Source organism: Salvelinus sp. IW2-2015, linkage group LG15 (assembly GCF_002910315.2).
Source record: "Salvelinus sp. IW2-2015 linkage group LG15, ASM291031v2, whole genome shotgun sequence".
Taxonomy (NCBI): Eukaryota; Metazoa; Chordata; class Actinopteri; order Salmoniformes; family Salmonidae; genus Salvelinus; species Salvelinus sp. IW2-2015.
In genome coordinates this window covers 37,008,549-37,031,997 of record NC_036855.1, presented here as the reverse complement: position 1 = coordinate 37,031,997, position 23,449 = coordinate 37,008,549, and the positions used below count along the sequence as shown (strand labels likewise).

The following is a 23,449-nucleotide window of genomic DNA, read 5'->3' as shown; positions in this document are numbered from 1 at the left end:
ACGCTCCCCCAAAAAAGACATGTGGCCGACCAGTAGCCTTGACCTGTGTAGCTTTGCCAAGTTAATTGGCCAACAAACTACAAAGAGACGCAAGTGGAGTGCGAGTTTACTAATGCAATGCAAGATGGAATAAAATTACGGAATTAAAAGTTAGCGACATGAGGAGTAGGCTACAACGAGCAACCAATAGGTAGGCTGCTGTTTTTTGAATGGGGTTGGGGAGAAAGCGCAGCAGGTGGCCTCAGTTAACCTAGCTAGCTTCTCTAGGCTACTCCAGTCAACAGGCACTGTTATATGGGATGATAAATAACATTGTGGCTTTCTACAAGTCTTAGCTGTAGCCGAGTTGCCTTGGCGTCTCTCTCTCCCTCCGTCTTCTCGCTATACACAACGCCCCATACTTCTGCAGTGGCAGCAATAGAGCGCCTGCTWCTCCCTCACTCAGCAGGGCTCAGGTAAAAATAGGTATTTAGAATATCCGGATATCCAACGAAAATTCATGATACTATTCGAATAGTGAAATTATTTCAARCTCCGATCCCTAATAGCTAGACAGTCAGGGAGAATCTTTTTGAAATGTTTTTATGATGCATTCAGGAGTTTATTTTGTTGTCATGACMTAAGGCCACCATTGATTTTGTTATAATATTTGAGGCACTCTGATAGCATAAAATGTGTAGAATTGCTGGAAATCTGCTTTTAAACTGCAAAATGTTATCTCCACCACATGGAAAAAGGTGTATAATTGCAGGAAATGTGCTTTAAAACAGCTTTCGGGCTCCCGACTGGCGCAGCGGTCTAARGCCCTGGTTCTCAGTGCTAGAGGCGTCATTACAGACACCCTGGTTTGAATCCAGGCTGTATCACAACCAGCCGTGATTGGGAGTACCATAGGGCGGYGCACAAATGGCCCAGCGCCGTCAGGGTTTGGCCGGTGTAGGCMGTCATTGTAGATAAGAATTTATTCTTAACTGATTTGCCTAGTTAAAGGTAARAAATGTATTATAATAATAATACATTTTGTCACTGCGGCCAACAGGAGGGCTTCAGAAAATACAGTACCATTGGCCACGCCACTGTCACGCCCACCACCTAAGCCCCATTTTGATCCAGAAAGAACCCTGGGTAATGGTGTGTTGGGMAACATAGGAGAGAATGGACGCTCCCTCCCAACATTGACATTTAGTATCAACACCTACCTAGCCTTAGCACMCCAATGCTTATATTCTTCATTGAGGTATCCTGACTCCTAATCAACTACACATTTTTCTTTTGAATGGCCATGTTCTWTTATAAACCCTGGCTGCACACAGTACATCAATACGAAGAATGTCGAGCTATCTTATGAAAAACCAAACATGTCAATWAAAGGTTTTGAAGATAACAAATGAAGTCTTTCCCTATTCCAAGTAATCCTGTGCCATTTAGCAGGGAAACATCTGAGAGAGTGATCCTCTTGATGATAAAGTGAGCAATGTTCTCTTTTGGAGTCATACTTTTAATGCGTTGGCCAGCCAATCCAGAGACACATATCAGATGTGGAATTACAGGAATGCATGAAAAAAGCATGTGTGCTTGTGGCTGGAAAACTAGAATATTTGGGGCCTTGGGCTGCAGTCAGTCTCTTGTGAGTCTCGGACAGAGAGAGCGGAGCGCCACACAGTCTCTAAAGTACTGACTGTCAAGGGCCTGAAGACGTCAAGGTATTCTTTGTCTGCTCTGAGGAAATGTCTGTTCGTTATTGTGTGCTGAGACACACACACACACACACACACATATACGTCACTGTTTGCGCACACAAACCACATATTTACCTAAACAGCATGCCAGACAGAGGGAGAGAACTCCTACTGAAAATCAGTCACTATATTCTGGATGTAGCCAAGGTGACTGTTCCCTTACAGTTAAAATAGTTAATATTTGAATCATCAGATATCACTGTGTCATGACTAATTTCCCTGTTTTACTGGCTGCTTGGTGTGTTCTCCCCGCTTATATTCTGGTCCAGCTCTGTTGAGAGAGTTAGAGTTGCCTTGATGCTGATAGGAGCTACATTCAGGGAATCCCTCCACACGTGGCCATGTTCCAAGACTGAACATCATAACTGTATTCCGGTAACCCTTGAATGAGGTCATCATTTTGAGACTAGTAGGATAGGGCTGCAGCAAGGGCCGTGGCGGTCATGACATTTTGTCAGACGGTTATTGTCTTGAAAGTGACTCCTGGTCTCACCGTAATTGACCGTTAATTAACATAAACATGTTGTTGTTGCCATTCTGTACATGTGTGATGTTCGGATGTACSGATCCTGTGCAGGTTTTGTTACTCGTGGTCTGCCACTGCGAGGACGATCAGCTGTCCGTCCTGTCTCCCTGTAGCATTGTCTTAGGCGTCTCACAGTACGGACATTGCAATTTATTGCCCTGGCCACATCTGCATGCCTCCTTGCATAGTCAGTAGAAAGGCCTCTTTAGTGTCCTAAGTTTTCATAACTGTGACCTTAATTGCCTACCGTCTGTTAGTGTCTTAACGACCGTTCCACAGGTGCATGTTCATTAATTGTTTATGGTTCATTGAACAAGCATGGGAAACAGTGTTTAAACCCTTTACAATGAAGATCTGTGATTTTTTTTATTTTTTTTTACAAGGTCTTTGAAAGACAAAGTCCTAAAAAAGGGATGTTTCTTTTTTTGGTGAGTATGATCTTTCCCAGACTCATGGATTGAAAGTTTGACGCGTAGCAGAAGGTAACCTGTCCATCCAGTATGTATAATACTCGTGCCGTTCATCAACACTCAAAGGCGATTTACTAGAATTTGTTTAATTTTGGAGTGTAGGCTAGACAATTATTTTGATTTTTTTTACCAAAGACACCTTAAATCTTAAAAATATATATATATTTCTGCCATGTGTAATATGCAGTAGGCTGTTATGCTATGTATTGTTTAACCACACAATCGTGATGTTTGTTGTGTTACAGCCTGAATTTTAAATGCATTATATTTAGATTTTGTGTCACTGGCCTAACACTGGCAATAATGTCAAAGTGGAATTGTTTTTCTTTTTTTTTTTACAAATTAATTTWAAAAAAAATTAACAGCTGAAATATCTTGAGTCAATGAGTATTCGACTCCTTTATGGCAACCCTAAAAAATGTACTAAACAAGTCCCATAATAAGTTGCATGGATTACCTTGATTTTTGAATGACTACCATCTGTACCCTACACTTACACACTGAACAAAAATATAAACGCAACATGTAAGGTGTTGGTCACTTGTTTCATGAGCTGAAATAAAAGATACAAGAAATTTTACGTACGCACAAAAAACGCATTTCTCTCATATTTTGGTCACAAATGTGTTTACATCCCTGTTAGTGAGCATTTCTCCTTCGCCAAGATGATCCATCCACCTTACTGCAGGAATGTCCACCAGACCTCTTGTCAGATAATTGAATGTTCATTTACCTACCATAAGCCGCCTCCAACGTCGTTTTAGGGAATTTGTCAGCAAGTCCAACCAGCCTCACAACCACAGACCACATGTAACCACGCCAGCCCAGGACCTCCACGTCTGGCTTCTACACCTGCGGGATCGTTTCCACAACTGAAGAATTGCACAACCAAAGAATATCTGCACAAACTGTCAGATGCTCATCTTCGATGGCCACTAGCACGCTGGAGAAGTGTGCTCTTCACAGATGAATCCCGGTTTCAACTGTATCGGGTAGATGGTAGACGGTGTGTAGGGCCTTGTGTGGGCGAGCACTTTGCTGATGTCAACATTGTGAACAGAGTGCCCCATGGTGGCGGTGAGGTTATGGTATGGGCAGGCATAAGCTACCGACCACGAACACAATTGCACTTTATCAATGGCAATTTAAATGCACAGAGATATCCTGAGGCCCATTGTCGTGCCATTCATCCACCGCCATCACCTCATGTTTCAGMATGATAATGCACTGCCCAATGTCGCAAGGATCTGTACACAATTTCCTGAAAGCTGAAAATGTCCCAGTTCTACCATGGCCTGCATACTAACCAGACATGTCACCAATTGAGCATGTTTGGGATGCTCTGGATCGATGTGTACGATGGCGTGTTTCAGTTCCCGCCAATATCCAGCAACTTCGCACAGCCATTGAAGAGGAGTGGGACAACATTCCACAGGCCACAATCAACAGGCTGATCAACTCCTATGCGAAGGAGATGTCGTGCTGCATGAGGCAAATGGTGGTCACACCAGATACTGACTGGCTTTCTGTCCACACCCCTATCTTTTTGTGAACAACAGATGCATATCTGTATTCCCAGTCATTCCCAGTCAAATCCATAGATTAGGGCTTAATCAATGTATTTCAATTGACTGATTTTCCTTATATGAACTAACTCAGTAAAATCTTTGAAATTGTTGCATGTTGTTTATATTTTTGTTCAGTGTAGTTCACATATGCCAGTCGTGGACTAATCTAATGGCTGAGAACTGTAGGGAGAAGGCAGAAGGTCACCTAGAGTTTGAGGGCTAGTGCATACCATACATTTACCCACCCACCCACCCATAGGCTATTCAGCTGTTTAAATGCAGTTGTTCAACATGTACTTCCCTAAAGTAATTAAGTAGTCAATTTGATGTATGGATGTGGTTGGTAAAGATTTCGGATGCATTCCAAAATGACACCCTAGGGTAATTGCACGCAAACATATTTTTGGGTATCTCAGATTGTTCTGGATATTCTCACAAACTTCATTAGGAGGAAGGGTGTTTGATATGCATTTTACATTTTTATCACTTTTTTGAAAATAATTTAGAAAGTTGCCATTTTAGGCCCTTTTTAGACCTATACATGCCTCTTGTAAGAAGACTCTGTGAACCCTACATGATACAGCAGCATATTGGTGTCATTTTACTCCTTATGTGCTCTTAAAAATGAATTATGTCTAGATTCTCATAACATTTTTCACATTCATTTATTCAACATAAAAAATATTAATATGAATATCTCAAAAGTACTCTTGATTTTTTAAATATTTTTTTAGACATTGTTTGGAACAATGTGCTCTTCAAACACATTACATTTCTGCTGCCTTTGGCCACTTTCATAATTTTCCAAAAAATGGTTTGTGATACAAATGTAAAAAGCATATCAAACATCCTTTCTCCCAGTGAAGTTCTCCCTATTCCCTATATAGTGTTGCTATGGGGGACGTGAAAGTAGTGCACTAATATAGGGCGTAGGGTGCCCGTTTGGCTCTGCTCAATAAAGAGATTAAAGTGCTATTTGAGACTGAGCGTTCTCCTGTGAGTCATTGGAACATGACAAGACAGTAACCCAGCTTTCACCCAGACTCAGCACTGCTGAGGCCCCCAACACAATTAGCTGGGACACGACGGCACACCAAATGAACAACCTAGCACAGCGTCAGCTAGTCTCACAATAACAGAGCCAAGATGCTCCCCATTTCTATTTCTTCCATCTTTTTAACTCGTCTATCTTTTCTTCTCCATGAAAATGGATTAAAGGGAACAATGAAGTGTTTCTTTGAATGGAGGATGGTAATATGGTGAAATGCAATTACCTTATTGCTCTCAGCCTGCTTGACAGTGTAAAGATTAACTTTATAGTATACACAATCATGATTTTGACGTGGATTGCCTAACTAACACATAAAAGAATGTGGCCCTGGTGCAACTCCCACATAGTTGCCGCCTAGCCGGGCTGAACATGTACACAATGCTCAGAAGGATACTCTTCAGTCTGGGCACTATAGCATATTGTATCTGACTGCCAATTGTCTGCAATAGTGATTTGAATTACAGTACTCTGATTTTCTCCATTTCAATTGCTCTTTTGTGCCTCTTGATTTGGGGCGGCAGGTAGCCTAGTGATTAGTGCGTTGGTCTCCTGAACAAGGCAGTTAACCCATTGTTTTCTGGTAGGCCATCATTCTAAAATATGAATTTTGATCTTAACTGACTTGCCTAGTTAAATAAAGGTTAAATACTTTTTTATATATATATATAGAGTCCTGTAAAATGTCACATTGTATGTACTAGGACTTTACATCAAACGCATTTAAATCGGTTTAGGGACAAGTATTGCATAGGAGTGACCCCCATCTCATGTGAGATGATACACATGCCCTGTCAGCACTCCCTTCCTCCCCCTCACCGCTCTTGACAGTGGGGGAGACACTTTTTGTTCTTCATGAAGAACAAGAAACCCTCACCCATCCTCACACTGCAGAGAGAACTCACACACACATCTGAATCACATTTCTCACACTCTGGCTCCAAACCTCTAGGGCACAGGGTTGGTTATTATGGGATCTAGTGTCAACTAAGGCTGCATCCTAGAATGGCACCCCATTTCCTATATTGACCTATGGGCCCTGGTCAAAAGTATTGCACTATATAAGGGATAGGGTGCCATTTGGGATGTACATAAGACAGAAGCGCACAGTACTGTAGGTTCGTTTTCATACAACACAATGTTTTGAAATTGAGTTAACATTTTTGATTCGGGCGAAGTTTACGAACGGCAGCAACAGCACAAAGTCCGAGTCGGGAGAGTTTGCTGTTCTTCAGGAAAGTTTACAGTGGACCGTTTCGCCTTCACAGAAAAGTTCCAGGGAAGTTTATTCAACTGTAGCCTACAAGACACTAAAGGCCAGTTGAATAGGGGGCAGTATTATCTGTGAGCCCAGCTACCGCATGCTGTCTAGTTAGACATCATGTACTGAGATAAATTAAGCTTTTCATTTATTTTTATTTTTAAAGAAGGCCAGTGGTCCTGCCACCATGTGATCATACCTCACAAACAACCGAGTACATCAAAGGACAGTGTTGAGAGCATGTCAACTGTGTCATGCGCCAAATCAACCGCTCACACCTCATTGTGAATATTGTTAGTGTTATGAAGTCTGCCAAAGCCATACAGAGTGCTCTTTCAGTTACCTTGTGACTTCAATCACTTGTAGGCTTTCTAAACACGTTTAACAGAGGATTAAGACTGCCAATCTGACTGTATAATTTCATCATGATTGCTATTCTAATGTCATGTTTGGGAACAATGAGAAGAGTGTCACTGTCTCGCCTTGATCACATGAAACTAAGTCAGTATGTGACTCAATCAAGTGACACACACACACGCACGCACGCACTGTTGTATCTTGTGGTTGTTACTCCTCCTCAGGCCTGTCATTCCAAGCTTTCAAAAGTGACTGTCTTCTCCACACCCCCCCAACATGGGAACCATTCCCAGGCCAACTCTTTCCTAGCTCCCTCTCACTGGTTCAGTTTTTCAAAGGGATTTWWWWWWWWWAAAWWTTATTGCTGGAGTGTGTCTAAGCCCTGAACTGATTTCCAGGTTTTGTTCCATCAGTAGCACTATGAAGACACTAGAATCCCCCCCCCCCTGACTAAGTTGTTATTAATTGTTACATAATGCAGAGACTTCCTCACCAGTCAGCCAGCTGGCCCACCAGGACATTCCCCAAGCTTTGTGTCATCTTATTTTGGTAGAAATGGTTGGTCATACTCGCATCCTAAAAAAACTCCTGAGTGGCGCAGTGGTCTAAGACTGCAGTACCTGGTTCGAATCCAAGCTGCATCACATCCGACTGTGATTGGGAGTCCCATAGGGTGGCACACAATTGGCCCAGCGTCGTCCGGGTTTGGCCGGGGTAGGCGGTCAATGTAAATAAGAATTTGTTCTTAACTGACTTGCCTAGTTAAATAAAGGTTACACAATGACACTGTTTTTGATCAAGAAGATCTTCATCAGGTCAAACAGAAGTTTTAATTACAGTGTTTGGGCCTTTCTATTCTTTAACCTTATTTCATTCTAATAATTAATAATATTCATTTTGGTGGGTGCTTATACAGTATTTGTCCTATTTAAAATGTTTTTTTTTTTTTTTGCATATACAGCCAGTATTACTACTTCTACTTCTGACCTGACCATATTTTTTTTAGCTTTTTCTGCAACAGAGTTGCAGTGCATTAGACTCACTTTAGCCTGGTCCCAGATCTGTTTCTGTAATCTTGCCAACTCCCTATGAAATTGTCATGTTTGGCATGACGATAGCTGACAAGGAGGGCAGAAACATGCTGACACAGGCTCGGCTCACTTCACCTAGAGGTGACCTATGTCCGAATAGCTGTGGCCTGTGGAACCATCCATTRTCTTTGACCTAGCTCTCATAACTAAGGGATGAAGCAGTCAGAATCTGTGGGAGAGAGTTTAGTTGAGCAAACATCTGGTGACTGGATGGGTTTGGACTGACTGGGAGTGGAGGAGCAACTTGCAGTTTTTGTCCTCTGTCTACAGTCAGATGTTTGTTCAAGATGGATTGTGAGTCACTGCACAAACAGTGATACAGCGATGAAAGGCTACCCTAAAACCACCACCAACATGTCACCTGCTATTCCTTCTCTGTACCATGGTCCTCAAGTCTCATAGACACACACTCTACTCTGAGACACAGTACAGGGGATGGACAGCGAGAGAGTGGTGGGTGGCCCAGTTGAGTGGAAGAATGAAAATGGATAGAGTTGTTACTTTATTCCCTCTTCCACTGAGACACTGGGGGCCTATCAGCGCGTCGGTTCAGTAATCTTATGGAAGGCCTGTGTTGTGTTGGAAGGCCATAGGAAGGAGTGGCACAAGGTGGACTTTGCTGTGAGCCTATCATTCCCACAAAATAATTTGTGATTTTCAACCCCTCCCCATGTCTTCTTAGCCTAGTTCCTTACGAACCCAGTTCGTTCTAATGTCCAGTCCCCCCAGACGCTGCTCCTGCCTGCCTAATGGCTTTACCAGAGCCCTTAATTATACTGTAGCCTCAGTCTTTAGAAAGCAAATCTGATCCATCTCTCATTATTTTCACCCAACCACCTCTCTCCCAGTCCCAGCAAAAGAAACATTTCATAAACTTAATGCAGAACAGATGGGATCAGAGAAAGATTATCTCTGCTCCAACTATAATTACTATCAAACATCATATTTCCAGTGTAAGTGCTATAGTATCAGAAATACAGATTTAGCCAATTTTGTAATTCTATTTTGGCAATATCATTTAGTCACTCACTCGGTTGGGCTACTACTCACATACACACAATTATTTATATTTTATGCAATTTTTCTCCCCCAGCTGGGTCCTGAGTGATCTTTGGTTGGTGGTCTTAGAATATGATTGGTCTAAAGAGCAACAGATGGAAGGACTCTTGCTGTCCTCTTTCAGGAGAACACAAACTATTTGGCACCAGTCAGGTGGTTCTTTATTTCCCCTACTGGCCTGGTTCCAGCTCTCTCTTTCTCTCACTTTCTGGGTCTGCGTCCCAAATGTTACTCTGTTCCCTACATAGTGCACTACTTTTGACCAGAGCCCGCTGCCCTGCCAGCAGACCATTCCTCGCCACGCTACATTTATAGCACCACTCTCGAAATAAAGAGACAAGTAAAAACAAACAAATTTGACTTTTTTCTTCTTCTCCCTTCTCTCTGAAATAGCCTAGACATAAAGAGACCGATAACACCAGAAATGGCCTCGCTCGGTATGAGTCACATAAAGAAACGGCTCAAATAGTTTGTTGGAGAAGGTCCAGGATGGTGATGGTGATGGAGAAATAAATCGATAGTTAGATATCGGGATGTAATCTTTGGTATATCATATTTTTTAGACAATATTGCAATATAGTTTCTGTGCGAGTTGGCTGTACCTGCACCAAAACTCCAGTATTTTTCCTTCATAGCTTGTTCTCCATCTTTTTATATAGTGACCCAAATTGGTTTCAGCACTTTTCATTTCCATGACTGATCAAACTAATTTTCTTATGGCTCTCTCTTGTCCCTCTGCAGCAGACATATGGGAAGCAATATGTTTGGAACATCAAATCGCAATGAAATGACAGTATCAAATAGCAATACATATTGTATCAGCACCTAAGTATCATGATAATATCATATATTTTGGTATTTTAATAGGATCCCCATTAGCTGTTTCAAAAGCAGCAGCGACTCTTCCTTGGGTCCACACAAAACATAATACAGAATGACATACAGAACATCAATAGACAAGAACAGCGCAAAGACAGAACTACATAATTTWAAAAAAGGCACATGTATCCTACATATCAATGCATACACACAAACTATCTAGGTCAAATAGAAAGGTCCCTGGCAATTTCCAGCCCTAGTCCATGATATAACTTTGAAGTCAGGGCCTTTTCAGTTCCACAAAGATTGATAATGTGCCAGGTTTTGTTTCCATGCCAACTCCGTTACTGGGTAGAGTAAAAGGATCTGTGAACTGAAGGCTAACTCCGGGTAATGCAAACATGACCGTGTGGACATTCTGATAAAGGACACAAAGGACTGTGTGAAATGCTGTACATTCTTCAAAGCCTGTGTTTTACTTTCCATTTGTTGTTTTACACCGTGATAAGGAATTGAGGTAATGGTGCACTGGAAGGAGAGAGAAGTGGCCGTTTGCTCTCTCAAAGACCTTTACATACAGTTGAAGTCGGAAGTTTACATACGCCTTAGCCAAATACTTTTAAACTCAGTTTTTCACTATTCCTGACATTTAATCCTAGTAAAAATTCCCTGTCTTAGGTCAGTTAGGATCACCACTTTATTTTAAGAATGTGAAATGTCAGAATAATAGTAGAGAGAATGATTTATTTCAGCTTTTATTTCTTTCATCACATTCCCAGTGGGTCAGAAGTTTACATACACTCAATTAGTATTTNGAGAATGATTTATTTCAGCTTTTATTTCTTTCATCACATTCCCAGTGGGTCAGAAGTTTACATACACTCAATTAGTATTTGGTAGCATTGCCTTTAAATTGTATAACTTTGGTCAAACGTTTCGGGTAGCCTTCCATAAGCTTCCCACAATAAGTTGGGTGAATTTTGGCCCATTCCTCCTGACAGAGCTGGTTTAACTGAGTCAGGTTTGTAGGCCTCCTTTCTCACACACGCTTTTTCAGTTCTGCCCACAAATTCTCTCTAGATTTGAGGTCAGCGCTTTGTGATGGCCACTCCAATACCTTGACTTTGTTGTACTTAAGCCATTTTGCTACAACTTTGGAAGTATGCTTGGGGTCATTGTCCATTTTGAAGACCCTTTTGCGACCAATCTTTAACTTCCTGACTGATGTCTTGAGATGTTGCTTCAATATATCCATATAATTTTGGTGGGATGGTGTTCTTCGGCTTGCAAGCATCCCCCTTTTTTCTCCAAACATAACGATGGTCATTATGGCCAAACAGTTCTATTTTTGTTTCATCAGCCAGAGGACATTTCTCCAAAAAGTATGATCTTTGTCCCCATGTGCAGTTGCAAACCGTAGTCTGGCTTTTTTATGGCGGTTTTGAAGCAGTGGCTTCTTCCTTGCTGAGCGACCTTTCAGGTTATGTCGATATAGGACTCGTTTTACTGTGGATATAGATAATTTTGTACCGGTTTCCTCCAGCATCTTCACAGGGTCCTTTGCTGTTATTCTGGGATTGATTCTCACTTTTCGCACCAAAGTACGTTCATCTCTAGGAGACAGAACGCGTCTCCTTCCGGAGCAGTATGATGGCTGCGTGGTCCCATGGTGTTTATACTTGCATACTATTGTTTGTACAGATGAACGTGGTACCTTCAGGCATTTGGAAATTGCTCTCAAGGATGAACTAGTCTTGTGGAGGTCTACAATTTTTTTTGTCTGAGGTCTTGGCTGTTTTCTTTTGATTTTCCCATGTCAAGCAAAGAGGCACTGCTTTTGAATGTAGGCCTTGAAATACATTCACAGGTACACCTCCAATTGACTCAAATTAGGTCATTTAGCCTATCAGAAGCTTCTAAAGCCATGACATAATTTTCTGGAATTTTCCAAGCTGTTTAAAAGCACAGTCAACTTAGTGTATGTAAACTTCTGACCCACTGGAATTGTGACACAGTGAATTATAAGTGAAATAATCTGTCTGTAAACAATTGTTGGAAAAATTACTTGTGTCATGCACAAAGTAGATGTCCTAACTGACTTGCCAACACGATAGTTTGTTAACAAGAAATTTGTGGAGTGGTTGAAAAACTAATTTTACTGACTCCAACCTAAGTGTATGTAAACTTCCGACTTCAACTGTAACACATGAATTCAGAATACACTAACTAATACATCACTGTTGACATGGGGAATATGTCATTAAGTAAGCATTGTCGGAGCCAGAATGGCCTATAGAGCAGGAGCCTCCTGTTTGGAGCATGTGGCTGTGTGTCATTATACACCACTTAATTTGTAACAACTGACCCCGCCTCTCCTCCCTTCCCCATGCAGCCCGGACAGGCGAGGTGATTGGAGAGTTTGGCCGTCTGTATGAGCAGCAGTATGCAGTGGCTCTCTTCAACAAGGTCCGCTTTGACATTGAGGGAGGAGGGGGGCCCCAGCCACAGCTGCTGCGCCGCAAGGTAACGAACACGTCCTCCTCTCCTGTCCCTGTTTCTTCTCCTTGTTCCCCTCTTCCATACTCCTTTATTCCTACTGTGTCTTCCCTGAGAAGGTGATGGAATAATATCTGCAGTTTCTCATGAAGTGCTGACACTTGGAACACTTTGCCCACATTATGTTGAACCTGAAGCTCACATCACACTACATCAAATGAATGGCAATCTAAGAGTGACTCAGGACAGATGCTGATTTACACTCCCATGCTTTCAGTGTGTTCTGAAGATTTAAGTGTGTTTAGATCACGAGATAGTTTATTATAAATACAGAATGACAGTAGCCTTGATTTCGAAGGCCACTTCCACTTCAGCCAGTCGTCTGCTTTAGAGTTACATGGTACGGAGGGAAAGATCTCCGTTTCCCTTGTATGGCTCTATCTCTGTGTAGCAGATGTTAGCTAGCAGGCTAGTGAGGAACAAGCAGCCATGGTGTGTCGTGTTGACCTCATCTGCAGTGAGATCTCAAGTTAACCGTGCTACTGACAAAGTGAGAAGTAAGCTTCAACAACTGCTACAGTTGACTTTAGGGCGAGTGGCGTCACACCTAGTAAACTCTTTATATATATTCTCCTGGGTGTCCAGTGTCTCTAGCCATGGTTTAATTCACCTTTTTCAAGCCTGCACAGTGCCATTACCTTTTTAAAGAGAAACGGTTACATTCTGTCCGGTGCTACCGCTGCACTCAGAATGCTACTATAACTACATGAAGCTGTGGTGAAGTGACCGAAGTCTTGATCCGCATCAGAAGTGCTACACTATTCCCTATGTAGCTCTGTTCAAAAGTAATGCACTACTAAGGTAATAGGGTGTCACTTGGGATACACATAGTTTAATTGTCTCTGGTGAGTAAGTGAGGTTTTTGAGACATGCCTGCTGTTTTCCTGAGAACAACAATACTGACTGGGTGGGCTTATGATTGGGTAAACTAAACAACACTACTCCAGTGTCTAGGCTACAGTTGAGATATCACTTACAGACAGTAGTATTACACATGGCATGCAGTATAAGTATGCCTGATGTTTCTAAAGGAACGCAAGGGCTTAAAGCTTTAGGCCACTCCTTGGCTTTCTGGAGTATTACAAAATCATGGAATTTATTGTTGACGTAAAAATGTACTGTCCATGAATATGGCTCTATCCACACAGAGGTGATGTCCGTTCTTGCCAGTCATCATTGGGATGTGTACTGACTCCCCTGTCTGTCCCACTCAGGCCCCGCTGGAGAATAGGTCCATCTTCTCTGGAGCTCTGTTCCAGTTTCTGGAGGAGAACAAGAAATGGAGAAACCGTTTCCTCTTCGTTCCTGACTCCTACAACATTAACTACTATGACAACAAAGCGGTAAGGGAGAATTTAATTCCAATGTCCCCCACACACACACACACACACAGTGTACCAGTCAAAAGTTTCGACACACCTACTCATTCCAGGGTTTTAATTTATTTTGACTATTTTCTACATYGTAGAATAATAGAGAAGACCTCAAAACTATGAAGTAACACATATGGAATCATTTGAGATTCTTCAAAGTATTCACCCTTTGCCTTGATGACAGCTTTGTACACTCTTGGAATTCTCTCAACCAGCTTCATGGTGTAGTCACCTGGAATGCATTTTAATTAACAGGTGTGCCTTGTTAAAAGTTCATTTGTGGAATTTGTTTCCTTAATGCGTTTGACACAATCAGTTGTGTTGTGACAAGGTAGGTGGAGTATACAGAAGATAGCCCTATTTGGTAAAAGACCAAGTCCATATTATGGCGAGAACAGCTCAAATAAGTAAAGAGAAATGACAGTCCATCCTTACTTTAAGACATGAAGGTCAGTCAATATGGAACATTTCAAGAACTTTGAAAGTTTCTTTAAGTGCAGTCGCAAAAACCATTAAGCGCAATGATGAAACTGGCTTTCATTTGAGGACCACCACAGGAAAGGAAGACCCAGAGTTAACTCTGCTGCAGAGGATACCTTCATTAGTTAACTGCACCTCAAGATTGCAGCCCAAATAAATGCTTCACAGAGTTCAAGTAACAGATACATCTCAACATCAACTGTTCAAAGGAGACAGCTTGAATCAGCCCTTCGTGGTCGAATTGCTGCAAAGAAACCACTACTAAAGGACACCAATAATAAGAAGAGACTTGCTTGGGCCAAGAAACACGAGCAATGGACATTAGACCGGTGAAATCTGTCCTTTGGTCTGGTGAGTCCAAGTTTGAGATTTTTGGTTCCAACCACCATGTCTTTGTGAGATACAGAGTAGGTGAACGGATGTTCTCCGCATGTGTGGTTCCCATCATGAAGCATGGAGGAGGAGGTGTGATGGGGTGGGGGTGCTTTGCTGGTGACACTGCGATTCATTTCGAATTCAAGGCACACTTAACCAGCATGGCTACCACAGCATTCTGCAGCGATACACCATCCCATCTGGGTTGTGCTTAGTGGGACTATCATTTGTTTTTCAACAGTATAATGGCCCAAAACACAACTCCAGGCTGTGTAAGGGCTATTTAACCAAGGATATTGATGGAGTGCTACATCAGATGACCTCGCCTGCACGGGTCCCGACCTCAACCCAATTGAGATGGTTTGGGATGAGTTGGACCGCAGAGTGAAGGAAAGGCAGCCAACAAGTTCTCAGTATATGTGGGAACTCCTTCAAGACTGTTGGAAAAGCATTCCAGGTGAAGCTGGTTGAGAGAATGCCAAGAGTGTGCAAAGCTGTCAAGGCAAAGTGTGGCTACTTTGAAGAATCTCAAATATATTTTGATTTGTTTAACACTTTTTTTTTTTGTTACTACATGATTCCATGTGTGTCATTTCATAGTTTGATGTCTTCACTATTATTCTACAATGTAAAATGTAGTAAAAATAAAGAAAAACCCTTGAATGAGTAGGTGTGTCAAATTGACTGGTTGTGTGTGTGTGTGATATATAATATACACACACACCTTAGCTCAGTTGTATTATGATGGTGTATTTTATGTCCGTATTAGTGAATTAGCTAATGAAATGCTCCTATATCTGCATGTATCATTCTCTTAAGTCTACCATGTCTTTATGTTCCCGTCCAGTCTCATGAGAGAGGGCTGCACCCCAAAGGAACCATCAACTGTGCCGGATACAAAGTTCTGACCTCGATGGATCAGTACCTGGAGCTACTCAACAACAGCCTGCCTGGTGAGAACATGTTACGACTGAAAACCAGGGCAGGTGTGGAGGAGAGTAGCAGGGATGGGCGTGAGGCACATGTTGCAACTGCTCACCTAATTGTCAAATATAATCCTTTAAATTGGAAGGCTTAATACTGTTCTTATTATGAACATCTCAATGTCATTTGATGTTCTAAAGAACTCGAGGCTATGGGTGTGATCATGTGTTACTTTAAACTACTAGTATTCAAATGCCATATAAAACACAGGGAAATCTGCTTTTTGACTATACTGGGCCTTTAAGTTGTTTTCAGTGTGAGTGTATGAATACAAAACCATGCAGAAAGGGCGATGTGGCCACCGACTGATAGAGGAATGCGTGTGTTTCAGATGTAAAGGCTAAAGTGGGCAACGCTCCCTTCCTGAAGTGTGCCACCGAGTTCCTTCTGATCCTGTGGCACCCGTATGCCCGCCACTACTACTTCTGTGTGGTAACGGAGAAAGAGCAGAAGAAGTGGCATGCAGTTTTTCAGGACTGTGTGAGACATACCAATGATGGTGAGTAAAACCCACACAAACATTCAACAAACATTCAAACCTAGACACACTGTAGAGCCCATAAAAAATCCTAAAATTCACATTTAATGATGTGGTAGTGGAGCACATGTTAAGCACACAATTCCACAGATCTTAGGGTCATTCCACCAATTGAGTACCTAACTTGGTGAGAGAAAAAACAAACTGTTTTATTTCACCTCGTTTTAAGTCTGTCGTAAAGAGCACCTGTTAAACTTAAAGAGCAACTGCCCCTAAACTAAATTTAGAAAACAGCCTATGAGGCATCGATATGAATCAGAAACATTTATTCTACCGACAAAATTGACTACTAAGTGTAAATAGGATCATTTTGGTCAAAAGGTCAGTCTCGTCCAAAACTTAGTTTTTTGAGACTTGTAGTCTTGACTGCATCACAACGTAAATGAAGGTTAGGTTTGTTTCAATCCTGCCCACATGCCCACAGCTGGCAGCACACAAGTAATCATCAATTCGGAATGCAGCTGCACGCAATGTGTGTGTGTTTGTGTGTGTGTATAAGGGTTGGATGTGTGGACAGTGCAAATAGTCTCTAAGGTGCAGATGGTCTCAAGGGTGTAATAGTCACAAGGTACAGGTCTGTTCAGGGAGACCGCTAAGGTTATCTGTTCAACAGTCTGAAGGTGATAGAAGCTGTAGCAGAGTGAACAGTCCATCGCTCGGGTGACTGGATTCCTTAATAACCTTTTGGGCCTTCCTCAAACACCGCCTGGTGTAGATGCCTTGGAGGACAGGGAGCTCGCCCCCAGTGAAGTTTTGGGAAGCTTGCACCCACCCTCTGTAGAGCCTTGCGGTTGAGGGCGTTGCCATACCAGGTGGTGATGCAGCCTGTCAAGATGTTCTTGTGGTGCAGCTGTAGAACTTCTTGAGGATCTGAGGGCCACCTCCGCCACAGCTGACTCTCAACACGGGGGCCTTCCAGGGGTGTGATCAGCCCCCTCCTGTACTCCCTGGTCTTCTTCAGTAGCCTGAGGTTGAATAGGCGCTGTTGCGCTGGCTTCACCACGGTGTTGGCGTGATTGGTCCATGTCAGGCCCTCTTTGATGTGCATGCCGAAGAACTTGAAGCTGTTCACCCTCTYAGCTACAGCCCCGTCAATGTCAATAGGGGCGTACTAACTCGTTACCAAACTTCTGTCTGAAGTCGAGTGCGTTGGATGCAGGGGTGGGGATTTGTACCCCCTTTGGTCCCCGGGGCCAGGACTGGGGACGCTGTATTGGCCAGATTGTATTTGAGCTGCTAGTGGAGAATAACTATAATTTTTTTGTCAGTATAGGCAGTTATGTCACTGGCTACAGTGTGCAGATATGATTACATTATTGTGAGACCGAATTTATTTTATTCATTGTATTTTCCCTTTTGTGTATAAATAAATAATATATATATTTTTTTTTAATCATTCTGCTTAAAAAAATGTTTAATAAATTATGCCTTGGTGGGGGGGATAAAGGACTGGATATGTTGTATTGATGTCAATGTCTCCATGTTCGCAAATTCAAAAACGTACAAATAAAGAGCTTCCTGTAGTCCTCGATCAAGCTCCTTGGTTTTGTTGACGTTGAGGGAGAGGCTGTTTAACCTCCTCTCTGTAGRCTGACTTGGCAATCAGGCCCACCACCGCCATGTCGTTGGCAAACTAAATGATGGTGTTGGAGTCGTGCGTTGTCACGGGTGTACAGGGAGTACAGGAGGGCACTGAGCACACACCCCTGGGGGGGCCCCCGTGTTGAGAGTCAGCGTGGCGGAGGTGTTGTTGCCTAACCTTAGTACCTGGGGTCTGCCTGTCAGGAAGTCCAGGATCCAGTTGCAGAGGGAGGTGTTCATACCCAGGGCCTTGAGCTTAGTGACATGCCTGGAGGGGACTATGGTGTTGAAAGCTGGGCTGTATTCAACGAAAAGCATTGGCACATATGTACAGTATTCCTCTTGTCCAGGTGGGACAGGGCATCGTGCAGAGCAATGACGATTGCTTCGTCCTTAGATCTGTTGTGACGGTACGCAAACTGTACTAGGCCCAAGGTGTCAGGTAAGGTGGAGCCGATGTGGTCCTTGACCAGCCTCTCAAAGCACTTCATGATGATGGAAATGAGTGCTACAGGGTTACCTTTTGTTTGCTTGGGTACAGGGGGAAAAAGGTGAACATCTTGAAGGATCACAGGGAAAGGTTGAATATGTCCTTAACCACTCCAGCCAGCTGGTCTGCGCAAGCTCTGAGGACACGGCCAGAGTTACCATCTGGGGCGGCTGCTTTGCGAGTGTTCACGCGCTTGAAAGTCTTACTTACGTCTGCCACAGAGATCGAGAGCTCCCAGTCCTCTTCAGCAGTGGGGGTCCTCATTGGAGGACCCAGGTTGATTGCCTCGAAGTGAGCAGGAAGTGTTTAGCTCGAGGTTAAATTTATAAAATGACTGTCGATGTAAAGAAAGATGGAGAAGGGAGGAAACTAAGATCAATTTTCAGGTTGATGCAGCTGGCAGGTCATTAAGCATGGTTACTGACACAGGCGGGTTCCTGCTATTGGCTGCAGGAGCTGGCCCACTGAGCGGCCGACTGGTGGACTGACTGGCATCAAAAAATTGTCAGCCCTGTTACTTTATCTTAAATCAGCCATAAATCCCCTTGTGACAGGGGGAATGGAAGTTTGTTCTGTGCAACAGGGAGGGACAATTGAATTTAAAAACATTTCTAGTCTGTATCTATGGGTAACAGGGCTGACGTGTTACGCTCGACCCGCTCAGTTTTCCACCACAAATATGTTTTTTTGCCAAACCAGCTCACCTGCTTTTACACTATGATTTAACTATTAGATGTTCAATGTTTCATGTGAGTTTATTATTTTATTTAAAGGAATCGTTTCGCCATATTAAAACGAGAGTTCAGTTCACGAAACAAGGTTGGCCTTAAAATGAGGGACACATTTTTATGAACCTAAAATGAATCACCAACCACGTGAAATGACTCACTGTAGTCAAAGAAACAAAATAATAACAGCCCTTACAATGACGGTGAAAACTTTGAGAAATGTTGGCACTTTAGCAGGTCTTTAAGTCAAAAGATATATTTATTGAGTTTTATCAAGTCCCGAGTTATAGAATTTTCCATGTGCTCTATATTAAAGGGCACTTCATTTAATATTAACAGGCTTTTAAAATGCAGTATTTGTGCACAGTTTCCATTTAAAATATCAAAGGAATGCAAAAGGCTCCAAAAACAATCTGATTTACTTTAGTTTTGTTACTTAGCTAGACTAGTTGTTGATGTTCTGGAGGTTGAATCAACATAAATATGCCTTGCGGTAATGACCTTTCAACTTCACTGTTAAGTACATTTTCCATTGTGCAAGATGCATCACTAATTTACATATTCATTGGTTACTCCCTAACTTTAGATGTGTTGCTTTCCAACAGTCTTTCAATTCTTTCAACTTTGTTTAGCTTTGTTCGCTTGTATTTCATGCCTGTGGATGAGTCTAGGGTCTGACTATCCAACCTTTTGGCTGCCCTGCACAATGCACAGAATTGTCAACAAGAGAGTGTGACACATGCACAGACAAGTGCCTGTCAATGTTACAACTGTAGTTTACATTACCAGTTGTCAAACTTAAATATAGGGAATCGTGTGTGACGTACTGTTTATGTAAGTTCAGAAATATGTTCAAAGTCAGCGGCAGCTCAACAGGCGTTACAACAAAACTGACAGTTAAGAGTGGCAGGCAGGTACTCCCGGCAAAATGTCTCTGCTGTCGTAACGGGGACCAGGTAAACGGCTGACATCATGTGCAGTCTATTCCATAGTCAAAACCTTTCCAGTGCAACGTCCACCTGCGTTTCTGTTTCAGTCCACTTGAAGATGTTATAGCTAACTAACTGGATGTTACTGCAGATGTCAGTGATCGTGTGCCGTGGCTGCAAATTATACTGTAGAGAAACGGATGCATGCCCAATGAAGTCATGCCAAAACCATAGAACTATGTATAATCTATGTAGTTACACTTTAGGCTTTACCAGCATCGCCGTTGCATGGCTCTTCAGAGCCAACATGGGTGCCCTAACCGATCCAAGACACTATCAATAGGTCCCTAGAAGTTAGTTAACATAATGTACTGGACTGCAAACCTACTTGGCTCTTTTATTTCACCCGTATGTGGATAGGATCTTGCACGGGAAACATGGGAACCATCATGAAACGGCGAGGCTGGTGAGCAGAGAACAGCTAGAAGCCACAATGCCTGGGATGAGTGGGTTCAGACGACATCACGTCACCCACCAGTCAGTGTACTTCACACTGCTACAATGTAAACTACCTCACTCATATATCTCTCCCCCTGTTTGAGTTATGGCTACTCTGGTATTAGGGAGCAGCTGTGACGGGACCTGGGTTCAAATACTATATGAAATCGTTGAAATATTTTATGCGTTTGCTTTAGCCTGCCACAAGTGCCAGATGGGCAGGGTTAGGGACTATTCCATTGGTCCATGAAGCAAGGCAAGCTCAAACAAGCACAGATGAAGTATTTGTAAATGATTTCAAATGGTAGTTGAACCTAGGTCTGGCTGTGACTGTGGGCGGCCCTGCCTGCTGCTGGAATCCGCTCTGCGTGCACTATACATGGACAGGTGAGCTAGCTAGCAGTGGTACAAACCAGACCAGGCAGTCAACACGAACAGAAGAGAGAGAGGAAGGTTCCCTCTGACTCACATGCTCTGGTACTCCTCAACACAGGACTCGCAGTGCCTTTTGATAGTACTCCAGGGGGAGTTGAATGTTGTGGGAGAGGAGTAAGAGGGTTCATATGAACACCTTGGTCAAAAGTGGTGCACGCAAGGGAACAGAATGCCTTTTGGGATTGACATGGATTGACTTACTAAGTTCCCCCAGTCCAAAATCTATGATGGCTTAATTGAAGTCATTATGTGACTTAATTGAGTTGTTAGTAGGCATGCTAAGCACCGAGGGTGTATGTGAGTGGGCGGACAGTTTGTTGTGTGACCTAACAAGCCAGGGTCTGCAGGTAATTTAGCCCAAACTGGAAGCATGAGCTGGCAACATGTTCTTGGTTGAGAGGAAGAGATAATGAAGGAGTTGACAGGCACCAGGGGCTAACCTTAGACCCCTTTTTTTAGGCAAATTGTTACATGTAACAAGCTCTAACTCGATAGAGAGAACTTGGTAAAGGAATCTGTTAGCAGGCAGCTGTCATTCTTGGGATTCTCGACCGACAACTTTGTTACTTTTCTAATCTGATTTAGTCCTCAGTGAAAGATCTCATCTGCCTGGCGGCCAGGGCTTCCGCGGATGTACAGTACAGCTCTTTCTTTCTGTCATATCAGGGAGTCTAGAATCAGTGTTTAACAACTCCGGTCCTCGAGTACCCCCAACAGCACACATTTTTGTTGTAGCCCTGGACAAAACCACCTGATTCAACTTAGTTGACAAGTAGAATCAGGTGTGCTTGTCCGGGCCGCAACAAAAAATATGTACAGTTGGGGGTACTCGAGGACCGGAGTTGGGAAACACTGGTCTAGAGCATGCCCCAAAACTCACATTTGTACTCACTTTAAGTACTATAAGTAAGTTTGCCTTTTCCCGAGCCAGATCAGCCCATAGCACATTAGTCCATATCCAATTCCTGTAGTATGAGGCAAATACTTCAAGTACTATTTGATATGTCCCTGTAGCCTTGTGTGACCAGAGCAAAGACACAGGCCAACCTAAAAACAACACATTAAGTGTATACAATGTGTAGAAGCTCCAGCCTGCGCCTCATAAAGAAGGGGACYACAATGTTGTCGATTGAGTCTAAAGTGCACGTCACGTGCGCTTCCCAAATGACACCCTGTTCCCTAGATAGTGCACTACTTTTGACCAGGACCTATAGTGCACTATATAGGGAATAGGGTGCCATTTGGAACATGCATGTCTTCATGTAGTCAAACCCTGAGTGGTCGGTCAGAGCAGTGTATGAACAACTGCTCTGTAGCTCGATGTTTAGACTGCAGGCTCAATAAAGTCTGGTATGTGGCGGCAATTAATTTCCTCAGGCGGGCCGCCCTGCCCTGGCTCTCCCCACCCCCACCCTCCTTCCTAGAGCAGGCTGGGGGCTAGGGGCCGAACACAGAGGGACCCTGTCCAGCAGACGGACACCCTGCTGACCATGAATGAAGGCTTCACCTTCAGGGGCCACAGGATTTACTCCTCATTCATCGCTTATGTTCCAGCACTAGGGATGTGTTCCAAATGGCACCCTGTTCCCAATGTATGTAGTGCACTATATAGGGAATGTGGTGCCATTTGGGACACAACCTAGGACTCATGCAGACTGAAGTTAGCATGGTGGGGAGCGGCAGGAATAGCCAGCATTGATGAGGTTGTAGAAGGGAAACGGAGGGCTGAGCACGCCCCCATTCACATCGATGGGGCTGTAGTGGAGACGGTCGAGAGCTTCAAGTTCCTCGGTGTCCACATCACTTTTTTATTTTCTTATTTTACTAGGTAAGTTGACTGAACACATTCTCATTTACAGCAACGACCTGGGGAATAGTTATAGGGGAGAGGAGTGTGGATGAATGAGCCAACTGGAAGCTGGGCATGATTTTATTTTAAATTTTTGACCAGAGGAAATAGTGCCTCCTACTGGCCCTCCAACACCACTTCCTGCAGCATCCAGTGACTGACCAGGACCAACCCTGCTTAGCTTCAGAGGTAAGCCAGCAGTGGGATGCAGGGTGGTATGGACCGATCACTAAGGATCTATCATGGTCCAGACACAGACGTGAAGAGGGCAGGACAACTCTTCTTCCCCCTCAGGAGGCTGAAAGGATTTGGCATGGGCCCTCAGATCCTCAAAAAGTTCTACAACTGCACCATTGAGAGCATCTTGACTGGCTGCATCACCGCTTGGTATGGCAACTGCTCGGCATCCGACCGCAATGCGCTACAGAGGGTAGTGCGTACGTCCCAGTACATCACTGGGGCCGAGCTCCCTGCCTCTATACCAGGTGGTGTCAGAGGAAGGCCCTAAAAATTGTCAGGCTACAGCCACCCAAGTCAGTCTGTTTTCTCTGCTACCGCGCACCAATGCACCAAGTATGGAACCAACAAGACCCTGAACAGCTTCTACCCCCAAGCCATAAGACTGCTGAAAAGTTCATTAAACGGCTACCCAAACGTTCTGCTTTTTACCGCCGACCTACATGTACATAGTACTT

The 23,449-nt window shown here is 43.3% G+C and overlaps 1 protein-coding gene across 1 annotated transcript in view; it reads left to right on the top strand.

Moving 5' to 3' along the window:
* The window catches only part of LOC111973870 (protein Niban 2), a 56,684-nt gene that overhangs the window by 9,987 nt on the left and 23,248 nt on the right, over positions 1–23,449 (top strand). Inside the window, exons 2-5 of the mRNA XM_024001309.2 lie at positions 12,331–12,461; positions 13,709–13,837; positions 15,570–15,675; positions 16,038–16,205. Coding sequence (XP_023857077.1) covers positions 12,331–12,461; positions 13,709–13,837; positions 15,570–15,675; positions 16,038–16,205 — 534 coding nt within the window. The remainder of the gene's footprint in view (positions 1–12,330; positions 12,462–13,708; positions 13,838–15,569; positions 15,676–16,037; positions 16,206–23,449) is intronic.